We start from the raw sequence: 24,962 nt of genomic DNA, 5'->3' as shown, positions 1-24,962 counted from the left end.
TGCCAGGAGACAACCTCCTAATACACATTCCCACCTTTCTGCAGACCCTGAATTTCCCAGAGCGGGTACCAGGATCCCGTTGTCAGAGCGAACGCCAGGCTGCCTCACCACTTCCTCAGCTCTGGACTCCCCCACTCTGAAGCGAGTGACTGCGGTCAGCTGCCGCATTGTCCCCGGCACTGCTGCTGGACTGCCAACCTCATTGGTATTGCTGTCCTGTCCACTCCACGGGTCAGTGCAGCAGCTCTGCTGTCGCTGGGGACAACCGCCCTCTCCCTCAGAGCCCAAGAGACGCAGCAGGCTCGGTCCCTACCTGCTCCCGGGACGCTCCCTCCGTTCGCTGCAGTCCCGTCCCGCGCCCACGTCTAAACGCACCCACCCGAGGCTGCGTCGGGAGGGGAGTGACTCATTTAGTCAACGTGATCCGGCTCCCTAAGGGACTTGAACGTGTTCGAAGGACACGAGCTGGGCTCCCTGCCAACTCAAAAGGCAACGCCAGATGGGTGGTGTCTTCCAGGCTTGGGTGCCCTCAGGAACCAAGAAGCACTACACTGTCTCTCTCAGTGGGGAAAACCACATTGGAGGGTAAATGGTGGGTGGGCACCTGAACCCGGACACCAAAAAGGGAAGAACAGATCCTCCGGTTACGTGATGGATCTGGCTGTGCCGTGAACATCATCTACTGAGGGTGAGCTGGGGAAGAATCATGTTCAAGCAAGTGTTTCAAAGAGGAGACAGAGTCTGAAAAATAAAAACCAAACATTTTAATAAAATAAACTACAAGTTTTATGCAACCAACAACTTCAGGATCATTTCGCACTTCCTCAGCGGGTCTCTCGCGGCACGGGCCGTCCCCCACTGTGTCCAGGCTCCCTGGGTGCCCCCGCTGGGCATGGTCAGCCCCTCTCGGCGCATGAGTAACAGCGACGGCAACTCAGGTGTGAGGGAAGGCCCTAGGTTGCAGGCAGCTCAGAAGGCCAGCTTCTTCATCAGCAGATACACTCTGGAATCCACCTCGAACCCGTGCAGGTTGTTGGCGTCGCCCTGCAGCCTCATGAGCAGGCCGCCATAGGACACGTAGGCAGAGCTGCAACAGAAGGACCCCTTGAGTCGCAGCTCAGTGACGGACTCCTCAGGAGCTTGCTACCCCAGCCACTCGGAAAGAAAGCAGTTGCCAGGGCCGGGGAGAAGGGTCGGGAGAGGCACTGGCCTGGTGTGTGGCCAGCCCCCATTTCAAATCCCCAGCACCGCACACAGTCCCCCACTCCCAGGAACCACTCAGGGTCACTCCTGGGCAGAACCAAGAACAGCCCAAGCCCCCTGGGTAGGCCCCGCCGCACACAAAGAAACATCAGTCACCCTTAGGTTCAAGGGCCAGATTCAGGGGCCAGAATAACTGCACACAGCAGGGAGGGCGCTGGCCTTGTCTTGTACACAGCCAACCCGGACTCAACCCCTGGCAACGTGTAAGGTCGCCTGAGCCCCACCAGGACTGATCCCTGGGCACGGGGCCAAAAGAAAGTCCTTGAGCACAGCTGAGTGTGGCCCAAAACAATAAAAAAAAATAAACAAGACTCAAACTTAGACAAAGATGAATGCCCAAGACTTGTGTGAGGCAGTGGCTGGGTTATTCCTGGTTTTGGTTTACTTTGGTGGAGATTCCCAAGCAGTGCTCAGGGTCCACTCCGAGCAATACTCAGACCAACTATGAAGGGTTGACAATTTAGTGCTCAGTCCCAGCGGTAACATGGGGGAAGGGAAGGCCACACCAAGCAAAGCCATGCTGGGCCAGGAACCGAACCCGGGACCTTGCGCATACAACCCTTTGAGCTGTCTCCTGGGCCCAAGGTAGTGACCATTATATTAGAAAAGGGGAAAGAAACTACATGTCCAAATAAGGGAACAGGTTGCATGAATGAAAACATACCCATTTACTGGAATGCCATGCAGCTATAAAATACTTAGGGTATGCTTTAAACTTATCCTAAGTGAATAAAATGAAGACGCAGTCTATGTAACATTAGGCAAAAGGAGCAGAAAAAGAGATTGTAATACACAACATGATCTCAAAGGGAAAATGTACGCAGGAAAAAAATACCTAAGATACCCAAAATGTTTATATAAAAAAGTTTCCTTCTGGGTATGGAATTACAGGTAACTTTTTCCCCTTCTTCGCATGACTTCTTTGCTTTTCAAATTTCATGAGGACACACGTTGTTTTAATAAGATGTTGAAGAAAAGATGAAAAAAAAAATAGTGGGGCAGGGAAACCAAAGAAGCAGGGATTGAGTTTCAGAGTAGTACACGCGCGCGCACGCGCGCACACACACACACACACACACACACACACACACACACACACACACACACACCTAAAAAGTCTAGCAATTAATCACTTAATGCTGCATTTACACACACACACACACACACACACACACACACACACACACACCCCTAAAAGTAAAAGTAAAAAGTAAAGGCCCTCCTGTTGATCATCGATTTGCTCAAGTGGGCCCAGTAACGTCTCCATTGGAGACTTTGTTGTTACTGTGTTTGGCATATCGAATACGTCTAAAGTCTAGCAATTAATCACTTAATGCTGCATTTACACACACACACACACACACACACACACACACACACACCCCTAAAAAGTCTAGCAATTAATCACTTAATACTGCATTTACACACACACACACACACCCCTAAAAAGTCTAGCAATTAATCACTTAATACTGCATTTGGGTCCTGAGGAGCCAACCTTTCTTTACTCAGCCAAACCACCACTTGCACCACTGAAGCCTGAGGTGCTGACAAAGGCCACAGGGAGCAAAGTGCGGACCGGACACGCTCTTGGCAGAGGTTCACTCTGGCTCCCCCCTAGTTCTGCGGGTTTGGGGACCCTCAGGGACCCAGTCAGGAGGCGGGGCCAGGGCCTTCCCTGTCCGAGGCTGACCCAAATCCTCAGCACAGGGCAGGGGTTGAGGGAGAGGAGAGAGAGAAAAGGGCCCTTACAAGGCCACGGAACTTACAGGCGTGTTGCTGCTTCCGTCGAGGTTTCGTCCCCCTCGATCCTGTACACTTTCCCGTACATTACATATTCAAACTGGTCAGCCCTGAGAAACAACGGTAGTAAAATTATGCTGAAAAGCAATTCATAATAAGACACCCCCAAAGGCTGTCCAGAATGGTAACAGGTAAGACATTTGCCTGCCAGGAGTAATTCCTCAGAACAGAGCCAGAAGTAATCACTGAGCATCGCTGGGTATGGCCACAAAACAAACAAAAAAGAGACCCCTTAAAAATGGCAACTGGTTGGGGCTGGAACAATAGCACAGCGGGTAGGGCATTTGCCTTGCACGCGTCCGACCCGGGTTCGATTCCCAGCATTCCATATGGTCCCCTGACCACCGCCAGGAGTAACTCCTGACTGCAGAACCAGGAGTAACCCCTGTGCATCACCAGGTATGACCCAAAAAGAAAAAAAAAAAAAAAAAAGGCAACTGGTTGGGGCTGGAGCAATAGCACAGCGGGTAGGGCGTTTGCCTTGCACGTGTCCGACCCGGGTTCGATTCCCAGCATCCTATATGGTCCCCCAAGCACTGCCAGGAGTTAATTCCTGAGTGCAGAGCCAGGAGTAACCCCTGAGCATTGCTGGGTGTGATCCAAAAAGAAAAAAAAAAAAGGCAACTGGTGGTATAGTGGGTAGGGTGCTTGCCTTACACACAGTCAACCCAGGTTCGATCCCCAGCATCCTATATGGTCCCCAGGTATGGCCCCAAAACCAAAAATAATTAAAATAAAGGATCAGCCAAAAACTGAGAGAAAAAAAAAAGGCACTGGTAAAGTGTCAGCAGAACAGGCACTTTTCCAAACATGGGATTAAGTGTTCAACAACCCTGTGAACTCTTTTTTTTCACGGGATGTTCTCATCTAAGGCTAAAAGACATCTGAATTAATGAACAAATAAATGGCAGGGCTGAAAAAAAAGAACCTGTGGGACTCCAGTCTTTTTGTGGGACACCGTACCCACACCCCAAGCTGTAAGGCCCACACAACCTAGATCACTCAGTGGTCATTTTCTCAGCCATCAAAAAACTGTGTTCAGGAGCCAGAACTATAGTACAGCAGGTAGGGCACTTGCCTTGCACACAGTTGACCTGAATCCAATCCCCATCATCCCACATGGTCCCCTAAGCACAGCCAGGAGTGATTCCTGACTAAAAGCCAAAAGTATGCCGTGAGCATCATTGGGTGTACGCACCCTCCCCTCCCCCACCCCCACTCTACCCCCACAAAAAAAATGAAAAAATGCAGTTCAGGGCCAGAGACATAGTACTGGGGTTAACGTGCCTGTCCTGGAAGTAGTCTGCCTGGGTTTGCATCCCCAAGTACCAACAACAGTGATCCCGGAGCCCAGAGCCAGGAGTAAGCCCTGACCATAGACACAACCTGGTGTGGCCCCAAAATGAAACCAAACAAAACCCTGCAGCAAAAGACAGGGAAAAAGCTCAAACAACTGGAGCCATCCCTGGATTCGACTCCCCACGCTCCCCACCCTGGCACCTCTGGGTCCCCTGAGCTCCACCAGGTATGATCCCAAAACCCAAATACAAAAATAAAACACAACATGTGCACATAAAATCAAATACTCTAGACAAATACCTGCTTGTCTGCTTCCTAAGTCTCGCAATTTCCCCTAAGGTTTCTCAGGTGGAGCTGAGGGTCATTTACTCCCAGAACTAAGGAAGGGTCTTTCTATACCACCAATCAGCTACGGAGCCTTCCGGCATCCTTCACGTGCTCCCTTCTCACCTGGAAGGCCGGTCATCCGTGGGGTTGTATTCACCGTCGTCCAGGGTACCATCTTCATACAAAGTACTGGCTATGACCAACCGGAACTTGTCACCTGAGAACAGCAAAGAGCAGCAACCAGTGAGGCTGAAGAACAGACGGACCAGCATAGCACACAGCCTCCCGGTACAACCGGTTCAATACTTACCCAAGTCTACAGGGTAGATCTGGATGTTCACGTCTAAGATGAGATCCATCTTGAAAGATTCACTTTCACAATGCAGGCGAGACACTAGAGGAGGAGAAAGAGAGGAGGGGGTCATTAGCGTGGCAGTGGGGTAGGGGGCGTGAAAGCTCCACTCAGGGTAATTACATGCACTACAAACATCTAACCCAGTCCGCACCCACGGGTCTATCCTCTGCTCTCAGAGCAGGGCAGGCCCAATCAGAGCCAAATGTCTGAGTAAAAGGGCGCGGAACTATAGCAAGAGAGCAGGAGCCCCAGAAAAGAATCAAAGGGGGGCTGGAGTGATAGCACAGCGGGTAGGGCGTTTGCCTTGCATGGGGCCGACCCGGGTACGATTCCCAGCATCCCATGTGGTCCCCCGAGCACTGGCAGGAGTAATTCCTGAGTTCATGAGCCAGGAGTAGCCCCTGTGCATCGCCAGGTGTGACCCAAAAAAAAGAAAAAAAAAAAGAATTGATGTTTGGGGTGGGGCTACTGGACAGTGGGTAGGGCACTTGCTGAGCACGAGGCCCACCCTGGTTTGACCCCTGAGCAAGCAAGAGCCAGGAGGAGCCAGGAGTAAATTCTGGGTTTGGCCAGGTGCGGTCAACAAAACAAACAAACAAACAATACCAACTGCTCTTTCTTTATTTTTTTTGCTTTTTTTGGGGTCACACCCGGCGATGCACAGGGGTTACTCCTGGCTCTGCACTCAGGAATCACTCCTGGCAGTGCTCAGGGGACCATATGGGATGCTGGGACTCGAACCTGGGTCAGCCGTGTGCAAGGCAGACGCCCTACCCGCTGTGCTATTGCTCCAGCCCCCCCAACTGCTTTTAAAAAAATAAAATAAAACAACTTTCTACTCCCAAGATATTCACTCTCAAATTAAGCAGTTCATAAAAAAAGAAAAAGTATTTCACAAGGAGGGCTACACGAGGAGGAGTCGGAAGCTGAATTATTTTCTGTGCTGGCTTGGGTGAGTTGCTCAACTTCTCTGCGCAAAAGGAGCTAGCCCTGCAGACCTGCGGAGGGCCAGGACGGCGGAGGTGTCGGTGCACCGTGGGCCGCCTGGCCCGGGAGGACCGCGACTGTCAAGATGCCCCGAGTGGACTCGAACGATGAGAAAAGGCCATCCGGGCGCCCGCGTAGCGTGTGGGAGCCCTGGGGAGCGGCCACCCCCGGCCTCGCCCACGGGAGAGCTCCGCAGGATGCCCCGCGCCCCGGGACCCGCGGGTCAGGCTGGCCACGTGGGCCGGGTGGGCAGGGGCGCGGGGGGCGTGTCCGCGGAGGCCGCGGCCGGCCCCTCCACGACCGCCCTCCGCCCCTCTGCTCACCTCGGTCAAACTTCTTGCCCTCCGGATCGATGTCCTTCACATCGAAGATATCCTCGAACAGGATTCCCGCCATGGCGAAGCGGCCACGAGAGGGGCGCGACGGCCGAGCGCGCACCCACGACCCGGCGTGCCGCGACACCCCGCGCCAGGAGGGAGCCGAGAGCCGGATCGCGCACGCGCACAGAGAGGCGGAGCGCGGCCGCTTCCGCCGCCCCGCGCTCGGGGCAGCACGACTTCCGCCCCGAAGGAGGGCTTCCGAGAGGCTCCGCCCTTTGGGGGCGTGTCCCGACCCGGGATGGCTCCACCCAGGGGCGGGGATACAATCGGCCCCGCCTCCAGCCGAGGCTGCGCGGATTCGGCTCTGCTGAAGCTCTGCGGCGCCCCCTTCGGACTCCGGGTCCCCCTTCGGACGAGGGTGCACCGGAGCTTGCCCCAGCCCGGGACCTTGATCCTTGGCCCAGAGGAGCTCCGTCCTAGCCCTACCCAGCCGATCCCCGTTCCCGCCTAGGGCACAGTCCGCTCAGCCGGCGGGCGAGGCAGAACCCCGCCCCCTTCCCAGCTCGCGGGCCCGGCACGACGCCGTGCCCAGCCCCTTCAGCTGGCATCCAGGTCCCCCGAGCCGGTCCGCGCCGGCTCGGTCCTGCTGGATGTCACCCGAGCCGGGTTCGTCTAGTTTGGGAATTTGCCATGATGTCATTACGGGAAAAAGGAAAGCCTGCAGTGTCCCCACCCCGGGTCCTATGCCCCCCACCCCCACTGTTCTCTGGACGCGGCGCTCTTCCTGACCCCATCGCAGTGCCCGCGCGAGCACTGCCCCAGCTAGCCTGGGAGCGCGAGGTCGAGCCTGAGCCGTCCCAGCTCCCCGCGGCGTCGAACAGCCGGCTCCCCGAGACAGTGCTCCCCCGTGCGCCCTTCACCCTGCCACGCTCTGCTCCCCCAGGCACCGCGCTCAGATCGCCGCCTCCTCGGGGGTGCCGGGGTGCCCCCTCGCCCCGCACCCGCTCTGCACGCGTCCCGCACGCTGCGGGTGTCCCGGGGCACGGGCTTTTCTGCCCAGGCACTGCCTCTCCCAGGCCCCCGCACCCTGCGGCTCTACCCCTCTCCGAAGCCAGACAGAGAACGCAGAGCGCCAGCAGGCGGCTCCCCCAAGGCCACGAGGCGTCAGCAGCTCCTCGAGTTTCTCCTTGGGCCCTGCCAGGGTGAAGCGACCTCTGTCCCCCCACGCCCGCCTCCCCAGAGCGGCCTCCCGGACACCTGGGCCTCCCTCCCTTCCCTCGCGCCTCCCCCATCCGCGTCCCCTCCCCGCCTCCACCCGGGCGGCACACCCCGCGAGCCAGGCTGCGCCGGGCCGCACGTCCCCTAGAGCGCCGCGTACAGGGGGCGATATGAGGGGAGGGGGTGTGAGACCCAGGGTCTCCGTTCAGACTGTCCCGAACCTGCCTTCCAGGCCTAATGTTTTTCCCTCCGCGTCCCGCCCGGCTTAGCTGCTCACCCCCGACGGAGACGACCCTGGGTGGGCCCTTCGGAGCCGCAGAGAGGGGGCCGTTCCCGAACGCAGACTGAGCCCCAAAGGGTCGGATTGGGCGGGGCCGGCCCAGGTCCAGGGCATCTCCAGCCCCTGGTCCGGGGCATCGCCAGTCCCTCGGGGCCAGCCCAGGTCACGGGCATCGCCAGCCCCTCGGGGACAGCCCAGGTCACGGGCATCTCCAGCCCCTGGTCCTGGGCATCTCCAGCCCCTCGGGGCCAGCCCCGGCCCCGGGCATCTCCAGGCTCTCGGGGCCAGCCCAGGTCCCGGGCATCTCCAGCCCCTCGGGGCCAGCCCCCGTCCCGGGCATCTTAGTCCCGAGGGGCCCCTCGGGGCCAGCCCAGGTCCCGGGCATCTCCAGCCCCTCGAGGCCAGCCCAGGTCCCCGGCCTCTCCGTCCCTCGGGGCCAGGCGCCGAGAGCCGGCCCCTTCCACGTGCCAGCGGCCCAGGCCCGCCCGGGGCGCTGGATCCGGAGCGGGGCGCGGCCGCGCGCGTGCCCAGCGCCCCCTGCCGCCTGTCCCGAGTCCGGGCGGCGGCCGGAGCGCGGACCCCGGCCGGGGCAGGGCCGGCCCGAGTGGACGGGCGCGCGGGCGGAGCGGCGCTCGGGGCACCGCCCTCGGCCCGCCCGCCGAGGAGGGGACGGAGCGCGGGGCTGCGCCAGCGGCACCCGCCCGGGGCCCGGCGCACTCTGCACTCGGCCGCGCGGGCTGCGGGCAGCGGACGGGGCGCGCGCGCGGGCTCTGCGGGCCGCGGGGGAGCCGAGCCGGGGCCGGGGCCCGAGCCGCAGCGGGAGGCGCCGGGGCGGGCGGCGGAGATGGCGGCGGCGGCCGCGGCGGCCGCGGCGGCGGAGGAAGGGATGGAGCCGCGGGCGCTGCAGTACGAGCAGACGCTGGTAAGTGCCGCCCCGCGCCCCCCGCGCCGCCGCCGCCGCGCCGGCACCGGGGGCGGGTGGCGCGCGGGGAGCCTCGCCCTGCCTTCTGGGATGGGGAAACTGAGGCTGCAGGGCCTGAGAGGGGGAGCGCCGAGCGCTGGCAAGCTCTCCGTGCGTGGCTCGGGCTGAGGCTGGGGGCCTGCAGAGGACAAGGACATCAGGTGCTGGCCCCGATTGCTCTCCCTCCTCCCCCCCCCCGTCCTTTGCTCCTCCCCCTCACCACCTGGGCCTCTGTCCCAGCACCTTGCCACCCCTCCCAGCACTTTACACCCTTGAACTTTCTCTCCACTCTTACCACGCGTGATTAGCCCCTTGCCTTCCCTCCGACGAGGGCACCCTTCTCTGCCTAGAATCCAGTGTTCAAAGGGAGATGGGATCCGAAGGCACGCTCCACTCCACATTGACAGCTCCCTTCACTCGATTTGGTGGAGGCAAAAAAAGTGCCCTGAAATCCTAGGACTCTGGGGGAGGACCTTTAGGGACATGAGGGGCTGAGCTGGAATGAGTGCGGGCATTGGGACCTTGGTCCAGGCTGTGGGCATCCAACCCCCACCCTCCCTCCACGGGTTAGAGGAGGACCCCGACTTTATTTGCTTATTGGCAGGAGGTCTGGGGCTCCAGGCTGACCCCGGGGGCGGGCGCTGGGACCTCTGCCTTTCCCAAGTCTTAAGGCCCTGCTGGCGTCTCTGGGGAAGGGAGCGCCTCTTGGGATGTTTTTCCTACTGTCTTGGGCTGGAATTTGCCCAGGCGAGAGGCGGGGAGGGAGCCTGCCCTGGAGGAGGGGGCCTGGGCTGTCCCCCAGGCTGGGAGGCACCCTGAGTGACAGGAGAGAGTGAATGAAGCTAGGTGACCGGAGAGGTGGTGGCGGGGTGGAGGAGCAAGTGTTGAAGTGCGGGCGGTGGCACCTGGCCCGTGGCCTCAGGCCCCTCTGCGTTGGGGACCCGTCTCGGCTGCCGGCCCGGCCTCTATCTCTGGAATGAGCTCCCAGGGTCACGCTCTCTCCCGGCCGGCCGGGCTCTCTCTCCTCCAACCGCTCCCCCTTCGCCTTCCGATCCCTTTGTCTCTCTCACTCCCGCTCACCTCCCCCTCCCACGCTGCCCTCCCCTCTGGATATTTTACTTTCTTTCTCTCTCTCTCTCTCTCTCTCTCTCTCTCTCTCTCTCTCTCTCTCTCTCTCTCTCCTCCCCTTTCTCCCTTCTCATCTCCCTTTTCTTTCCTGGGCGCCTTCCTCTCGCCTTTCTTCCCCCTTCTGGCGCTCCTTCTGTCTCCTCCTCATTCTCTCCCTCTCTCTCCCTCTCTCTCTCTCTGTCTATTTTCCCCTCCCTCTCCCCCCACCCCAGCCCCAACAGGAGCCCTTTGTGTCCCCAAGCTCTGCGGGTGGCAGCCGGAATCTATTCCTCCCCACCCCCCCACTCCACGCCCAGCTTGGCAGGTCCAGCCCTGGCTCTGCCACTCTCTGGCCCCATCACCCCAGCATCCACACACACAGCTCGGCCTTGGGTCCCTGCAGCCCCCAGCCCACCGGTGCCCACCCCCCCCCCCAGTCGGGGGAAGCAGCTCTTGAGCACTCTTTCACCCAGAGAGAGTCCAGTCCCAGCGGGGCAGGAAGGGGGGCTGAATGGGGACAAGGGGATTAGGTGGGTGGGAGGGAGGGGTGCGGCTGAGTCCAGCCCTGAGCGTGATAAGGATTGGGGCCCTGCCGCCCCGCTCCACGCAGCTGCCCCCAGCGCCATGAGGCCCTCATTGTTACCCACATGCCCTTGCCCATCCCTTCTCTCTGACCTTCTCTGCTCCTGCTTGCAGCCTTTTTCCTTCGCCCAAGGATTTCCCACATCTCTTCTCTCTTCCTCCTTGGGGGAGGCCCCAGCCAGGGCCCAGTCTCAGTCCCCCGCCCCCAGACTTCGTCCATGTACCTTGGCTGTCCCCAGCCGCGCCCGCCCACGACTGCCCCCACAGTCTGCAATGCGCATTGTTCCCACACTCCAAGCCCGAGGGGGGCCCCCCCTCTGCGAGCCTCCTGCCCATCGCCTGTCCCCCAGATGTATGGAAGGTATACTCAAGACCTCGGGGCCTTTGCCAAAGAAGAAGCGGCACGGATCCGCCTGGGAGGGCCCGAGACATGGAGAGGCCCGCCGTCCCCCCGGACACCCCCGGAACTCCTGGAATACAGGAAGAGCCGCTGTGCCCCATGCCGAAGTGAGAGCGGGCTGCGGGTGGGGGTCGTGGAGGGGGTCGTGGAGGGGGCTGTGCAGAGCACAGGGGGCCGCTGAGGTACCCAACTCCCCCTCCTCTGGCCCTTTTCTCTCCCAGTCTGCTCCGTGCGCTGCCACAAGTTCTTGGTGTCCCGGGTGGGTGAAGACTGGATCTTTCTGGTCCTGCTGGGCCTGCTCATGGCACTGGTCAGCTGGGCCATGGACTACGCCATCGCGGCGTGCCTGCAGGGTGAGCGCAGGGGCTGAGGCGGGGAGGACTGGGAAGAACTATCCGGCTCCCGCTCTCAGCCAAAGGGCTTGGCCACTGGGCCACTGACCGCTTGCCCAGCCAGCCCGACAGCCCTGTTGTCTTCCGGGACAGTCACAGACACTCACCCAGGCCATAGCTTCCCGCCTGCCCTCTCCAACTGGGCCTCTCCTCTGCGGTGAGCCAGAAGAGAGGTCCAGCTGCTCCCCTCTGCAACCCCTTTGGGGCCTGCTCACCCCCACCTTGGGGAAAGCGGGCGAAATTCCCTAAGACCAATCAAGGAGGGCACTTGGAGGCGCTGGGTCCCCTGGAACTGATGGAGGAGAAATCCAGGGGGTCCCGAAGGCCAGGCGGCCACCGGTGCATGCTGTGGGGCTGACCACCGCCTCCCGCCCCTCAGCTCAGCAGTGGATGTCCCAAGGCTTAAACACCAACATTCTGCTCCAGTACCTGGCCTGGGTCACCTACCCCGTGGTGCTCATCACCTTCTCAGCTGGCTTCACGCAGATCCTGGCTCCTCAGGCCGTCGGTATGAGGGGAGAGATGGGGCGCCCACCCCCACATCAGGCCCGGTCCAACCCACAGCTTCCCTTGGAACTGTCCCCCACCCCACCTCAGGGTCCGGCATCCCCGAGATGAAGACCATCTTGCGGGGCGTGGTGCTCAAGGAATACCTCACGCTCAAGACCTTCGTGGCGAAGGTCATCGGGCTGACCTGTGCCCTGGGCAGCGGGATGCCCCTGGGCAAGGAGGTAACTGCCGGTTGGAAATGGTTGGGGGGCAGGGGACGGTCCTGGGCCCAGGTCAGGGTGCGACCCTTCCCCACTTGCCCCCTGTCTGTGCCCCCCACCTCCAGGGCCCCTTTGTGCATATCGCCAGCATGTGTGCCGCCTTGCTCAGCAAGTTCCTGTCTCTCTTTGGGGGTATCTATGAGGTAAGGTGCACCCTGGGGGATGCCGGGGAGGGGGCTGGGATCGGGGGTGGGGGGACGGCGTCCAGGCTTTGGAGCTCATGGCTGCCCTCCCCTTTGCCCGTTCTCGCCAGAACGAGTCCCGGAACACGGAGATGCTGGCGGCCGCCTGCGCCGTGGGAGTGGGCTGCTGCTTTGCCGCGCCCATCGGAGGTGAGTGGGCACATGGGCACCCCCGCCCCCGGTCCCCAGGGCTGAGCCCGTGGCCAGGCCCAGGCCTCAAGGGTCTTGTCCCCCGTGCCCATGCTGCCTGCAGGCGTCCTGTTCAGCATCGAGGTCACATCCACCTTCTTCGCCGTTCGAAATTACTGGCGCGGCTTCTTCGCCGCCACCTTCAGCGCCTTCATCTTCCGTGTTCTGGCTGTCTGGAACCGTGATGAAGGTGTGAGGGGGGGCATCCCGGGCAAGTGGGGGGGCCGCCTCCTCACCCCGGGGGGCCCGGGAGGCTAGACCCGCTCCCTCCGGCCCTCTGCCTGCCCTCCAGAAACCATCACCGCTCTCTTCAAAACCCGGTTCCGCCTCGACTTCCCCTTCGACCTGCAGGAGCTGCCGGCCTTCGCGGTCATCGGGTGAGGAGGTGGGGCACGTCCCGAGGAGGAGGGGCAAAGAGGGACAGACACCCCCCAACCCCCGCCGCCACCCGCATCTCTGACCCCGCTGCTCCCCTCTGCAGGATTGCAAGTGGCTTCGGGGGGGCCCTCTTCGTCTACCTGAACCGCAAGATCGTGCAGGTGATGCGCAAGCAGAAAACCATCAACCGTTTCCTCATGAAGAAGTGAGTGTGCGGCCAGGGCGGGGGGTGAGAGAGTGGGCCGTGGCCCGGCAGAACTAGCTCCTGTGATGGGCGGAGAGACAGGACAGCGGGAAGGCGCTTGCCTTGCACCCCTGACTTGGCTTCCATCCCTGGCATCCCCGGTGGTCCCTCAAACACCGCCAGCAGTGACCCGGGCGTGGCCCCCAGCCAAAACTAAACTTAACTAGGTTCTGTGTGTCGCGCCCAGTCCAAGGAGACAGCTCGAAGGGTGTGGGCGCTGCTGGGGCCCCCAGGTTTCAACCCGGCCACCGCATGGTCCCCCAGCACCACAGCTGGGCTTCGAACTTGCCCCCACCCCGAGAAGAAGGACAGAAACCAGACACTCTTGACAGACTCAACCTGTGTGGTTTTCCAGGCTAAGCGAACCTCATGGCTCTTGCCAAGTCCCCTGAAAACTGGCCCGGGCAGACAGGTTTGGGGTCAAGGACTGAGGCTCCTTGTGCCCGTGGGCTGGGCCGGGCAGTGCTGCCCCCTGCCAGCCTGTAGAGTCCGGGGATGGGGGGACGGCCTCTCTCCTGAGCCTGGGAAGCTGAGTCTGACGCCCTCTGGGGAGAGAGCTGCCAACTGAACCCACTTCCTGTGGCACCTTGGGTCAGCCGCAGCATGACCCGGCCTCCCGCCACGCTGACCTTCACTCTGTGCAGCCACAGACTCAGGGACGAGCAGAAACTTCACAGCCGCTCACCATGTGCCCTTCAGCTGGGGCTCCTGAGGGCAGGGGGCGGAGCCAGCCAGTGGACAGACTGGGGACCCCGCGCACCTCCACTGCCCCCTCAGGGAGGCCCCAGAAGCCCCCAGATCCCCTCCTAGTAGCGCCTGGCCGAGTCCCTGCTGGGCCCAGGGAGGGGACCTTCCGCAAGCCCGGCTCAGCCCCCAGCCCTGGGAGGGGTCCGCCGGCACCACCTGATGCTGTGGGATCCACATTCCAGACGCCTGCTCTTCCCGGCACTGGTGACCCTGCTCATCTCCACGCTGACCTTCCCCCCTGGCTTCGGACAGTTCATGGCTGGGCAGGTATCCGCGGGCAGCTGAGGAATGTGCCCTTTCCCCTGGGGGGGAGGGAGGCGGGAGGAAACAGAAGGGGGGCTCAGTGCGGCAGCCTCCGCCCCACCCCACCCCACCCCCCGCCCATGGGCTGCTTCTCTTCCTCCCGCCTGCTCCTCAGACTGGCACCTTTGTCCACCTCTAGCTTTCCCAGAAAGAGACGCTGGTCACCCTCTTTGACAACCGGACGTGGGTCCGCCAGGGCCTGGTGGAGGACCTGGAACCTCCCGGAACCTCCCAGGCCTGGAGCCCACCGCGTGCTAATGTCTTCCTCACCCTGGTCATCTTCATCCTCATGAAGGTGGGGCTCCTCAATGTTCCACAGCCACCGTTTCCTGTGTTTCCAGCACTTCCAGCGGGTTAACTCCTTCACACCTGGCATCAGGCTGTGAAAGGTGGCAGAATCCTTCTGCTCAAACGCGTGTCGCTGCGGCATGTCCCCCCCGGGACGCATCCTGGGAGGTGGCTCAATTCACACAAACGGCTGCACTGGCAATTTAAGTTGGCGGAGTCCAGGGGACCAGCACAGAGGGGAGGGCATTTGCCTTGCACATGATGACTAACCCAGGTTTGATCCCTGGCACGCAGTATGGTCCCCCGAGCACTGCCAGGAGTGCAGAACCAGGAGTAAGCCCTGAGCACCATTGTGTGTGGCCCCCAAACCAAAAGCAGATGGGAAGTCCAGACACAAAGTGGCCAACGGCGGACCCCCAAGTCGCCTGGCTAGATGGCAGGGTGAGGCCTCGAGCCATGCCACTGGCCTCTGGGGCCTTCCTTGTACCTGGTACAGGGGAGTTGGGGTCTCTGGGACATTTGTGCCCACTGAGAAGCCAGCTGGGCTCTTTGGGGTGGAGCTGGGGGCCGGTTTGCCCCAGTGGTCTGCACCTCTCTTGCCCACAGTTCTGGATGTCAGCGCTGGCTACCACCATCCCGGTCCCCTGCGGGGCCTTCATGCCCGTCTTCGTCATCGGTGAGCCCTCTCAGCTGCTGTCCTCTGTCTGCCCCGGTCGGGTGGGGTGGGGTCCAGCCCCACCCCCACAGGGCTGCCCCTGCCCTGAGTGACCCGCTGGCCCCTCCCCCACCCTCTGACCCTCTCTCTTCCTAGTGCCCCTGCCCTCCCCCTCCACTGCCTCTTTCTCTTCCCAACCCCCTCCCCGAAGGAGCGGCATTTGGGCGGCTGGTGGGTGAGAGCATGGCCGCCTGGTTCCCAGATGGCATCCACACAGACAGCAGCACCTACCGGATCGTGCCAGGGGGCTATGCGGTGGTGGGTGAGTGCCCTTGGGGCCCCTCTGGAGGGATGGGGGGTGGGATAGCAAGGCGCAGAGAAATCAGGTTTCCTTCCTGAGCCCGTGCTGGGCCCCAGGGGTGGAGGGAGGGCTCAGGACTCAGAAACAAAGGGCCAGAACGGATCGTACACCAGTAAGGTGCTTGCCTCACACATGGCCAAGCCAGGTTTGTTTGTTTGTTTGTTTTTGCTTTTTGGGTCACACCCAGCGATACTCAGGGGTTCCTCCTGGCTCTGCACTCAGGAATCACTCCTGGCGGTGCTTGGGGGACCATATGGGATGCTGGGGGTTGAACCCGGGTCAGCTGTGTGCAAGGCAAACGCCCTACCTGCTGTACTATCACTCCGGTCCCCCAAGCCAGGTTTGATCTGGCACCTCCTATGGTTCCCCATGCCACCCTGCCAGGAGTGAACCCTAAGCACAGAGCCAGGAGTAAGTCTTAAACACTGCCAGGTATAGCGCGCGCTCTCTCTTTCTCTCATCTTCTGTCTCTCTCTGTCTCTCTGTCTCTGTTTCTCTCTCACTCACACACACACAGACACACACACACAGACACACAGACACACACACACACACCTCTTAAAATAAAAAGAAGAGGGCCCAGAGGCATTTGCCAACCTGGCTTCGATGCCCGGCATCCCATCTGGTCCCCTGAGCCCTGCCAAGAGTGATCCCTGAGAGCACAGCCAGGAATAAGGCCTGCTTGTAGCCAGGTGTGGCCCAAAAGCCAAAACTAAAAGAAGACCCCAGAACCCAGATCTGTCCCTAGGTGGGGTGAGTGCTCTGGGGACTGGGCAGGCAGGGGAGGCTGAGGGTGGCCGTCCATCCCCAGGGGCTGCCGCCCTGGCGGGAGCAGTCACACACACAGTGTCCACGGCCGTGATCGTGTTCGAGCTGACGGGCCAGATCGCCCACATCCTGCCGGTCATGATCGCTGTCATCCTGGCCAACGCGGTGGCGCAGAGCCTGCAGCCCTCACTCTATGACAGCATCATCCGCATCAAGAAGCTGCCGTACCTCCCGGAGCTAGGCTGGGGCCGCCACCAGTAAGGGAGGCGGCGCCCTGCGATAGTGGGGGAGGCCGGTGCGGGGGCCAGGGTGCTTGGGTTGCCCCTGCTGACTACAGTCCTCGCCCCTCCCCGCCCGCAGGCAGTACCGCGTCAGGGTGGAGGACATCATGGTGCGGGATGTCCCCTACGTGGCGCTCAGCTGCACCTTTCGTGACTTGCGGGTGGCACTGCACAGGACCAAGGGCCGTATGCTGGCCCTCGTGGAGTCCCCTGGTAAGGCCAAGAGGGCACCCAGGGGCCAGGAGCATTTCCTTGGGTGGTGGATCAGAAAGGGCGAGGAGACAGGAGTTCAGAACCCATCCTGGTTCCAGAGACAGCTTTGCAAGAAAGAAAAAATAAACCGCAAAGGGCCGGTCTGGGAGCTAGAAAAGCAGAGGAAGCTCTGCTTTAAATGTGGTCGACCCCGTCTATTCCTGGCACCGGGTCTGCCAGAAGAACCCCCAGGAGTGATCCCTGAGCACTGCCAGGTGTGGCCCCAAAACTAAAGTCAAAGGCCAGGGGCTGAATCCATAGTACAGCCGGTAGGGTGCTAGCCTTGCACACGGGCAGCGCGGGTTCGATCCCCGGCACCACATCTGGGCCCCTGGGCCCCACTAGGTGTCAGTCCTGACTTCGACCCCCGGGGTGACCCAAAAACAAAACCCAAAGTCAGCCTTTGCGCCGCGCCACCCTGGTTTTCCGTGAGTGACGCCCTGGTGTGCGGGTGAGCGAGGGAGGGCGGGTCTGGGAGGGAGCGGGGTCTCCCCCGCAGATCCTGAGCGCCCCTCCCTCGTCCTGCCCAGAGTCCATGATCCTGCTGGGCTCCATCGAGCGCTCCCAGGTGGTGGCACTGCTGACAGCCCAGCTGAGCCCCGCGCGCCGGCGGCAGCACATGCAGGAGCGGAAGGCGGCGCAGACCTCCCCCACGTCCGATCAGGAGAGCTCCCCGAGCCCCGAGACTTGTGTCCGCTTTCAGGTGAGAGTCAAACTACTCCCCAGGTGCCAGGACGCGCGCGCACACCCGTGCGTGCACGTGTGTGTGTGGGTGCGCGTGTGCGCACACGTGTGTGTGCATGCGTGTGTACGTGCATGAGTGCGTGCGTGCGTGCGTGTATGTGTGTGCATGTGTGAGTGCGTGTGTGCATGTGGCTAGGGTTGGGGGCGTCCGTGACCACAGCCTCGCCGGCCCCTTCCCGCCCGAGCAGGTGAACACAGAGGAGTCAGGCTTCCCTGCACCCCGGGGGGACACTCACAAGCCTCTGAAACCTGCTCTCAAGCGGGGTTCCAGCAACTTGGGGGAGAGCCCCGTAGGTGAGCCGGTGTCCCACGAGCCCCTCCCCACGGCCCCCTGCGCCCCCACACTGGCCGGCAGCCCCACTGACCTGGCCCCGCACTGTGTTTGGGGACCCAGGTAACATGGAGCAGGCTGGCATCGCCCTCCGGAGCCTCTTCTGTGGCAGCCCGCCCCCCGAAGCGTCAGAGGTGAGCAGAGCATGAGGCTCCTTCTGGCTCTTCTGGCGCGTGCGCTCTGGCCCTCTCCCCTCCCCCCTCCCAGTCCCGCGTCGCCCCTGCACCGTGTCTCCTGTAGCGCGACCTTGCTAGGCCTCTCCCACCACCCCTTAACCGCCCCCCTCCCCATAACACCTGCTCCTCTTGTCTCTGCTTTGACCCTAACAAAGTCCAAGTCGGAACCGTGCGAAAGGCGCAAACTGAAGCGAGTCCGAATCTCCCTGGCAGTAAGTACCCCACTGCTTTCCTGCCGCGGTCTGGGCGGTGTGGGGGTCCTCCCCCTCAGCGGGGAGCCCCCAGCATACACCCACCTTTCCCCTGGCTCCTAGCTGCCACCCTGCCTCCCTCTCTCGTAGAGCGACTCGGACCTGGAAGGCGAGATGAGCCGGGAGGAGGTGGGTGTGCCCGGACTCTGGCCCCGCGAGCTTCCGGAACCTGCTCTTTTGGCCTCCTGGCTGCGGTCCCCATGGGAGGGAGCCGGGGCCGGCGAAAGGGCAGCTTGGGGGGGTGGAGGGGAAGCTGAGGGTGCCTTTCCTCTGCTCACCCTGTCGGCACTCTTCCGCTCAGATTCTGGAATGGGAAGAGCAGCAGCTGGACGAGCCCGTTAACTTCAGCGACTGCAAGATCGACCCGGCGCCTTTCCAATTGGTGGAACGCACTTCCCTGCACAAGGTAGGGTCCGCTGGCCAGGCCACGGGAAGCAACTCTGGACTCAGGCCAGCGAGGCGGGGGACAAGCAGAGGAGCCGAGAGACACTCAGAGGGCTGGGAGCATGCTTAAGATGCCCTGCCCAAGCCCCGGGACGGATCCGCAGCCGGGCGCAGTTCCCCTGGCACTGCCAAGAGCAAACCCTGAGCACAGAGCAATGGCTGGTGTTGCCCAAAAAGGACCAAAAAAAGAAATTAAAAAAATAGGAAGCTCAGCTGCCATCATTGCCGAGAGCGTGGGCCCCAGGCAGAGAGCTTTTCAAACGCGCAACCCTGGGAGGCTCGGAGCTGGGGTGCCGAGCTTCCTCCTGCTCCCTGTGCGAGCCTGGCATCAGCTTTCCTCCACTCAGCCCGGCCCCCGGGGAACTCTGGACCACAGCAGCAGTGGAGAAAGGGCTGAGCTGGCCGGCCGCCAGCAGCAGGCCTCGCTCGGGTCAGCACAGGCGGGAGGCGGCCAGCACCCAGCAAGGCCGATACACCCACACGGAAAGAAATGGGTGAGAAACAGGCAGGATAAGGAAATCTTAATAAACAGGCCAACCACCGTCCAAGTAGGGGTGGGGACCCTGCAGAGAAGAGATAAACAGAGATGAGAGCCGCCCCGTGGGGGGTCTGGAATGTCAGACCCCAGAAAGTCTGACTTAATATGGGCCAGAGGCAAGCTGGGAGGGGCAGGGAAAGGGGAGAGTGGAAGGGGGGTGCAGGGGTCTTGGGGGGGCACACACTCGGGTCCTAGGGCAGAGGAGGTGTCCTCCTTTGCGAGGACACCCCAGCCGCCCCCGATGAAGTGACTGCATCATAAAACATCTTTCCAGTGCTGAGCAAAGGCAAGAAACCAAAAGGAGTTTTGTTTGGGTTTTGATTTTGGGTTGTTGGTTTGTTGATTTTTATTTTGGGGGGGGTAGTTTTGGGGCCAGAGCTGGCAATATTCAAAGGTCACTTCTTTTTTTTTTTTTATTTTTGGTTTTTGGTTTTTGGTTTGCGGTCCACATCCCTCAGTGCTCATGGATTACTCCTGGCAGTGCTCAGAGGACCATATGGGATGCTGGGGGATCAACCCAGCTCGGTCGCCCACAAGGAAAGCACCCTACCCGCTGTGCTATTGCCCCCGTCCCCAAAGGGGCATTTTAGTTCAGTCTCGGACAGTTTTGCCTGCAGGCTTGGGGGGCAGAACTGCAGCAGGGGATGTGGCCCGGGTCCCCAGCTCAAGCTACGCCCACGGGCCAGTCTAAGTCCCACAGGCTCACAGAACGGTTGGGACAAAGGAGCAAAAAAAAGCAGAAGGCAGGCTGCAGAGAGAGTGCAGGCTTACTGGGTCCTTTGCGTGAAGGAGGTCGATCCCTGGTACCACAAGTTTCCTGGACTACCACCGAGAGAAGCCCCCATGCATGGAGGCAGGAGAGGTCCCTGAGCATTGCCCAATGAGATCCCCAAAACAAAAGAGAACATATAAGATCAGGCAAAGGGCAGGGCTGGAAGCAAGTGGGAGACTGTCTCCATGGGGGATCCCTGGCACCCCGTAGGGTCCCAGCACTGCAAGACCCTCACAGAAAGGAGGGGGCAGGAGCAGTCACAGAGCGGGGAGGGCACTTGTCTTGTACACAGCTGACCCAGGTTTGATCCCCGGCACCCCATATGGTCCCCTGAGCACCACCCGGTGTGGCCCCAAAAACAAAACAGGAAGGAGAAAGGAGACCTGATAAGACATTGGGCCAAGGGACAGTCATGTGGTTCAGTGGCAAAGCTCACACCTTGCAGGTGCTCATATCCAGAATAATTACAATAATAATAATAATAATAATAATAAACTTGGGCTTTTATGGAAAATCTTTCTGAGACCGCTAACCCTCTTCTGCAGGGGACATCTTTCTTAGTCCTCACAGATCCCATGATGATGATGACGATGATGGGGCACTTTTTTTTTTCTTGGTGCCTGCTAGGTGCCAGGCACTGGGCTGGGCTAATCACTTCACGTGCTTAATTTAGTCCTCACACCTGCTGCACGGCACGGGAGTTTTTCTACGTGAGGACTTGTAGATTCAGAGAGGTTAAGCAAGTTGCCCAAGGTCACCCAGCTGGTAAGCAGCAAACCTGGGCTGGAATCCAAGATGGTCTGACTCTACCGAGTCTGTGAATGTGGCCAGTTTATGACGCTGGGAAACTGAGGCAGCACGGAGGTCACTAGGCTGAATTAGTGCAGCAGGGTCAGGCCGGGAGTCCAGACTCCCTGACCGGGGACCGAGGCTCTTTTAGAAGGCCACGTTGTCCCTCTCCTTGTCAATTCTCTGTTCCCAAGCCTGAGAAGTGTCGACCTTCCAGCCGACTCCCTGGTGTCTCATTAAATTAACGGGCCAACGAACAAAGTCGGTGTTTGTTACAAAGTTAAAAATAAGAGGAAGAGAAAAAAGTCTTTGAGGAACCGACTAACAAAGGTACAAAGAGCTGCCAGCGATAAGCCATGAAAGATTAGAAATGCAGAATGTCCTTGCAGGCCTGAAGAATCAATAGGAGTAGCCCCATTAAATGCCAGAGGGGGACCTTCCGAGGGGCAGACGAAGGCTTAGGAGCCTGTGCTGCTGGGGTACACCATGCCGGCAGCCAGCTTGCTCTTGTGCGGACTCTGTGCCCCACGGGCTGAGCCCAGGTCTCCATCCCCAGCGGTCAACTAACCAGGTAACCTTGGCACGGTTCCTCACCCCTCTGGTTTATCTATTAAAGGGGGTCATGGGAAGCCCTGAGGGTTTTCTGAAGAGGAAAGGAAGTCGAGAGATGAATTCAAACTGGGCACGCAGTCAGCAGTTTGCCTGGATGCCATAGACCCACCCAACGCCAGAGACCTCGGTGCGGGGATGAGCAATGGGCTCGGGGGTGAAGACCAGCATGTTAGCAGGAGCGGGTAGGTGATCAGTCGGCAGGGGGCTGGGTCCTGCTGGAGCTGAAAAAGTAACTGGGCAGGCTTGGCCAGAGGTTGCTGGGCCCCTTCTGGCCTGAGTCAAGTCAGAGAAAGATGGCAAAGCCAAGCTAGAGGAAAGTGGCCCCACCGGAGTATTGGGGTGCTCAAAAAGTAGGTTGGGGGGCCAGAGAGATAGGACAGGGGTTAAGTCTCTGGCCTTGCAGGCAGCCTGCCCGGGTTCACTGCTCCTGCCCCGCAGGTGGTCCCTAGGGCAATGCCAAGGGTGATATCTGAGTGCAGAGCCAGGAGTAAGCCCTGAGCTGGGGCTGGACAGATAGTGCAGGGGATAAGGTGCTCGCGCTGCTAGGGGGTCACTCCCAAGCACAGAACCAGGAATAGCCCCTGAGTACTGTCTGGTATGCCCCCAAAAAACAAAGCAAGAAAAGAAAGGAAAAAGTGGGTTGGGTGCCATGTGTGTAGGAAGTCAGGGTAACTGCCCGCGCAGCAGGAAGTAGTATGCCAAAGTAGGGTCCTAGGGTAGGCTATACTCTATACCAGGGCTCTGGCCCTGCACACAGCCGACCCAGATTCGATCCCTGACAACCCCATACGGTCCCCCAAGCTCTCCAGGAGCGATGTCTAAGAACAGCCAGGAGTAACTCTGAGCACTGCTGGGTGTGGCTCAAAAACTTAAAACCTTTAGGATCAGAGCAATACTGCAGAGAGTAGGGCACTCATCTTGCATGCAGCCAACCCAGATTCAATCCCTGGCATCCCATTTGGTCCCCTGAGCCTGCCAGGAAGGACCCTAGTGCAGAGCCAGGAGTAAGCCCTGAGCACTCTGTGTTTGGCTCCAAAACCAAAAAACAGAACTAAACTGAAAGGCATAGAGCATGTCAGAAGCTCCCTCTGATAAGGATTGCAAAGGGGAAATTCCAGTGAAACTGTTACAAGAATCCTTGGAAGAAGTTATGAGGGATTATAAGTCGTAAAAAGATAAAGCTAGGGGCTGGAGAGATAGTACCGCAGGTACAATGCTATCCCGCACATGCCAAATGGGTTCAATCCCTGGCACCCCATATGGTCCCCCGAGCACTGTCAGGAATGATTCCTGAGTGCAGAGCCAGGAGCAACCTTGGAGTACCACCCAAAACAAAACAAAACAAAAAAACTGACTCGAAAGGGCCAGAGAGATGCAGCGCCTGGAGGTGTGGAACCCACGGCAGGCAAGCACAGAGCCCTAGGTTTGGTTCTCGCCCTTCCTGCTATCTCCCCCCCCCCCCCCCCAGGAACACATGACCTCCCTAGCATTACCAGGTGTGACCCTGCTGGCCCCCAGCACCCCAGGGGAGGCCCCAAAACAAACAAAAAAATCAGCTTCACAAAAGCTTACTCTGAAACTGAACTTCTAGCTCCTTTTCTAAGTCCTATCATGCCCTAGCTAGAAAAAGCTAGGAAAGTTCTGGAAACTCCTAAAGAATTCAGCCCCTGTATAAGAAAATATTTTTAAAGTGTTAAGACAATTACAATGAATTCTGAGTAACTCAAGAAGCTGGGTTATTAATGCCCATTTTGATTCAAACATTAAGCCAAGAGGCTTACAAGTAAACCCCAAACAGTGAGATAAATGATAGGCCCCAAATTCCGGGAACTGCTGAGTCAGTAGCACGTTTTTCAAGACATCTGGCCCCAAAAAAACACAGAGTATGCAAGGGGAGCTGGCTGGCATTTTCTGAGATCTGGGTGATGATTTAAGAAAGTTTAGGGGACACTGAGGGGAGACACTGGTCACAGCCCTGGTTTCACTGCCGTCAAAGACGAGCTCCGAGACATGCAGGATGCGTCAGGCTGAGACCAGGGAGTGGAGCAGGATGAAGGGTCACCAAAGTGGACAGCTAGTGGGAACAGGTGGAAGCCTGGAAGCCTGTGTCAACACTATGTGGGCCGAGGCCAGGATTCGGGTCGACACCCGGGGTTTGCCTCTGTGTGTGTGTGTGTGTGTGTGTGTGTGTGTGTGTGTGTGTGTGTAAGAGCGAGAGATTCCAGTCAACTTCCTGGGTGTGTGAGAGAGAGAGAAATTCCGGTCAATATCTTGGGTGTGTGTGTGTGTGTAATAGATCGATTCCGGAGATTCTAGTCAACATCGTGTGTGTGTGTGTGTGAGAGAGAGAGAGAGAGAGAGAGAGAGAGAGAGAAATTCCGGTCAATATCTTGGGTGTGTGTGTGTGTGTGTGTGTGTGTGTAAGAGAGATAGATCGATTCCGGAGATTCTAGTCAACGTGTGTGTGTGTGTGTGTGTGTGTGTGTTTCAGGTCAGCAGCCCAGGGTCTCTGTGGGGGTGTGAGTTCGGGTCAGCATCTGTGTGTGTGTGTGTATAATATTCTGGTCAGCATGGGGGGGGTACCTTCCTCACCTCAGTCTGCCCCCCGCTAATGAGTGTCAGCACTGGCTCACGAGGCTGTGACAAAAAGGGTCCTGAGACCCCACGAGGCACCACCGAGGCCAGGCTGCGTCTGAAGGAGGGGTTCCCGCCTTCCTTCTCAGAACTGGACTCCTTCGGTGTGGTTCTCAGGATGCAGGGCGTTCCTGGGCTCAGGGCGGAAGTGAAGGGCTCCCACAGAAGGGCGCCATCCAGGCCTTGCCCCTGACATCAGGGCTCACTGGCCCGATTGTTCCTCCATCAGTGGAAGCAGCAGACGGACTCTCTGGCCACTTGGAGGCCAGCCTGCAGAATCCAGGTGGCCCATGCCCCAGGCCTGGCCTGGCCCCCACTCTAAGTCCCTGTGTCTCCCCGCCCGCCCGCAGACACACACCATCTTCTCACTGCTGGGAGTGGACCACGCTTACGTCACCAGCATCGGCCGACTCATCGGCATCGTCACCCTCAAGGAGGTGAGAGGACCCTGAGGGCCCCTTCCCGGGCCGCACCCGGAGTCTGTCCCTGGGTTAGGGTAGTGGGGGGGGGGGGAGCATCTCTCACCCTCTTCTCCCTGCCGCTTCACAGCTCCGGAAGGCCATTGAGGGCTCTGTCACAGCCCAGGGCGTGAAGGTCCGGCCACCTCTGGCCAGCTTCCGGGACAGTGCCACCAGCAGCAGCGACACAGAGACCACTGAGGTGCATGCGCTCTGGGGGCCCCGCTCCCGCCACGGGCTCCCCCGGGAAGGCAGCCCCTCTGACAGCGACGACAAGTGCCAGTGAGCAGCCCCGCCGTGCCACACCACGGGCCCCTCTGCCAAGGGCATGCAGCTCTCGGAGGCTGAGCCCCCCCCACTGCCCACCGCGCCCGTCCAGACCAGGGGATGCTGCTCCTCCCAGTTCACTCTGCCTGGAACCCACCGCAGCACCCCAGCGGCAGGAAATCAAGTGTCCTAGCTGGGAGGGGTGGGGTGACCGGACCACCCCCCTGCCCTCCA

At 60.0% G+C, this 24,962-nt stretch overlaps 2 protein-coding genes across 4 annotated transcripts; one reads left to right on the top strand and one right to left on the bottom strand.

Moving 5' to 3' along the window:
- Window positions 1-769: 769 nt before the first annotated feature.
- POLR2H (RNA polymerase II, I and III subunit H) lies at window positions 770-6,495 on the bottom strand. Its single transcript, XM_056121854.1, has 5 exons — window positions 6,358-6,495; window positions 5,003-5,086; window positions 4,816-4,909; window positions 3,033-3,116; window positions 770-1,087 (listed from the first exon to the last, which is right to left on the bottom strand). The coding sequence occupies exons 1-5, from the start codon at window positions 6,428-6,430 to the stop codon at window positions 970-972; spliced, it is 453 nt and encodes a 150-aa protein (XP_055977829.1). The 5' UTR covers window positions 6,431-6,495; the 3' UTR covers window positions 770-969.
- A 2,135-nt stretch (window positions 6,496-8,630) lies between these two features.
- On the top strand, window positions 8,631-24,828 carry CLCN2 (chloride voltage-gated channel 2). 3 transcript variants are annotated; one of them, XM_056121395.1, is made up of 24 exons: window positions 8,631-8,774; window positions 10,853-11,009; window positions 11,124-11,255; window positions 11,674-11,802; window positions 11,892-12,025; window positions 12,130-12,207; window positions 12,318-12,396; window positions 12,500-12,625; window positions 12,728-12,812; window positions 12,917-13,018; window positions 13,987-14,071; window positions 14,247-14,402; window positions 15,002-15,071; window positions 15,262-15,372; window positions 16,223-16,436; window positions 16,540-16,673; window positions 17,243-17,415; window positions 17,645-17,750; window positions 17,851-17,921; window positions 18,119-18,175; window positions 18,305-18,343; window positions 18,516-18,620; window positions 24,354-24,440; window positions 24,553-24,828. In XM_056121395.1, exons 1-24 carry the CDS (start codon window positions 8,697-8,699, stop codon window positions 24,745-24,747), a joined length of 2,703 nt encoding a protein of 900 aa, XP_055977370.1. In that variant the 5' UTR covers window positions 8,631-8,696; the 3' UTR covers window positions 24,748-24,828. The 3 variants fall into 3 exon arrangements, with proteins under 3 accessions (XP_055977370.1, XP_055977371.1, XP_055977372.1); XM_056121396.1 differs by lacking the exon at window positions 18,119-18,175; XM_056121397.1 differs by lacking the exons at window positions 24,354-24,440; window positions 24,553-24,828 and having other exon boundaries at window positions 18,278-18,343; window positions 18,516-18,556.
- Window positions 24,829-24,962: the final 134 nt, after the last annotated feature.

The sequence above is a fragment of the Sorex fumeus genome, unplaced genomic scaffold (assembly GCF_029834395.1).
Source record: "Sorex fumeus unplaced genomic scaffold, SorFum_2.1 ptg000044l, whole genome shotgun sequence".
Lineage (NCBI taxonomy): Eukaryota > Metazoa > Chordata > Mammalia > Eulipotyphla > Soricidae > Sorex > Sorex fumeus.
This window is presented reverse-complemented; position numbering and strand designations above follow the sequence as displayed.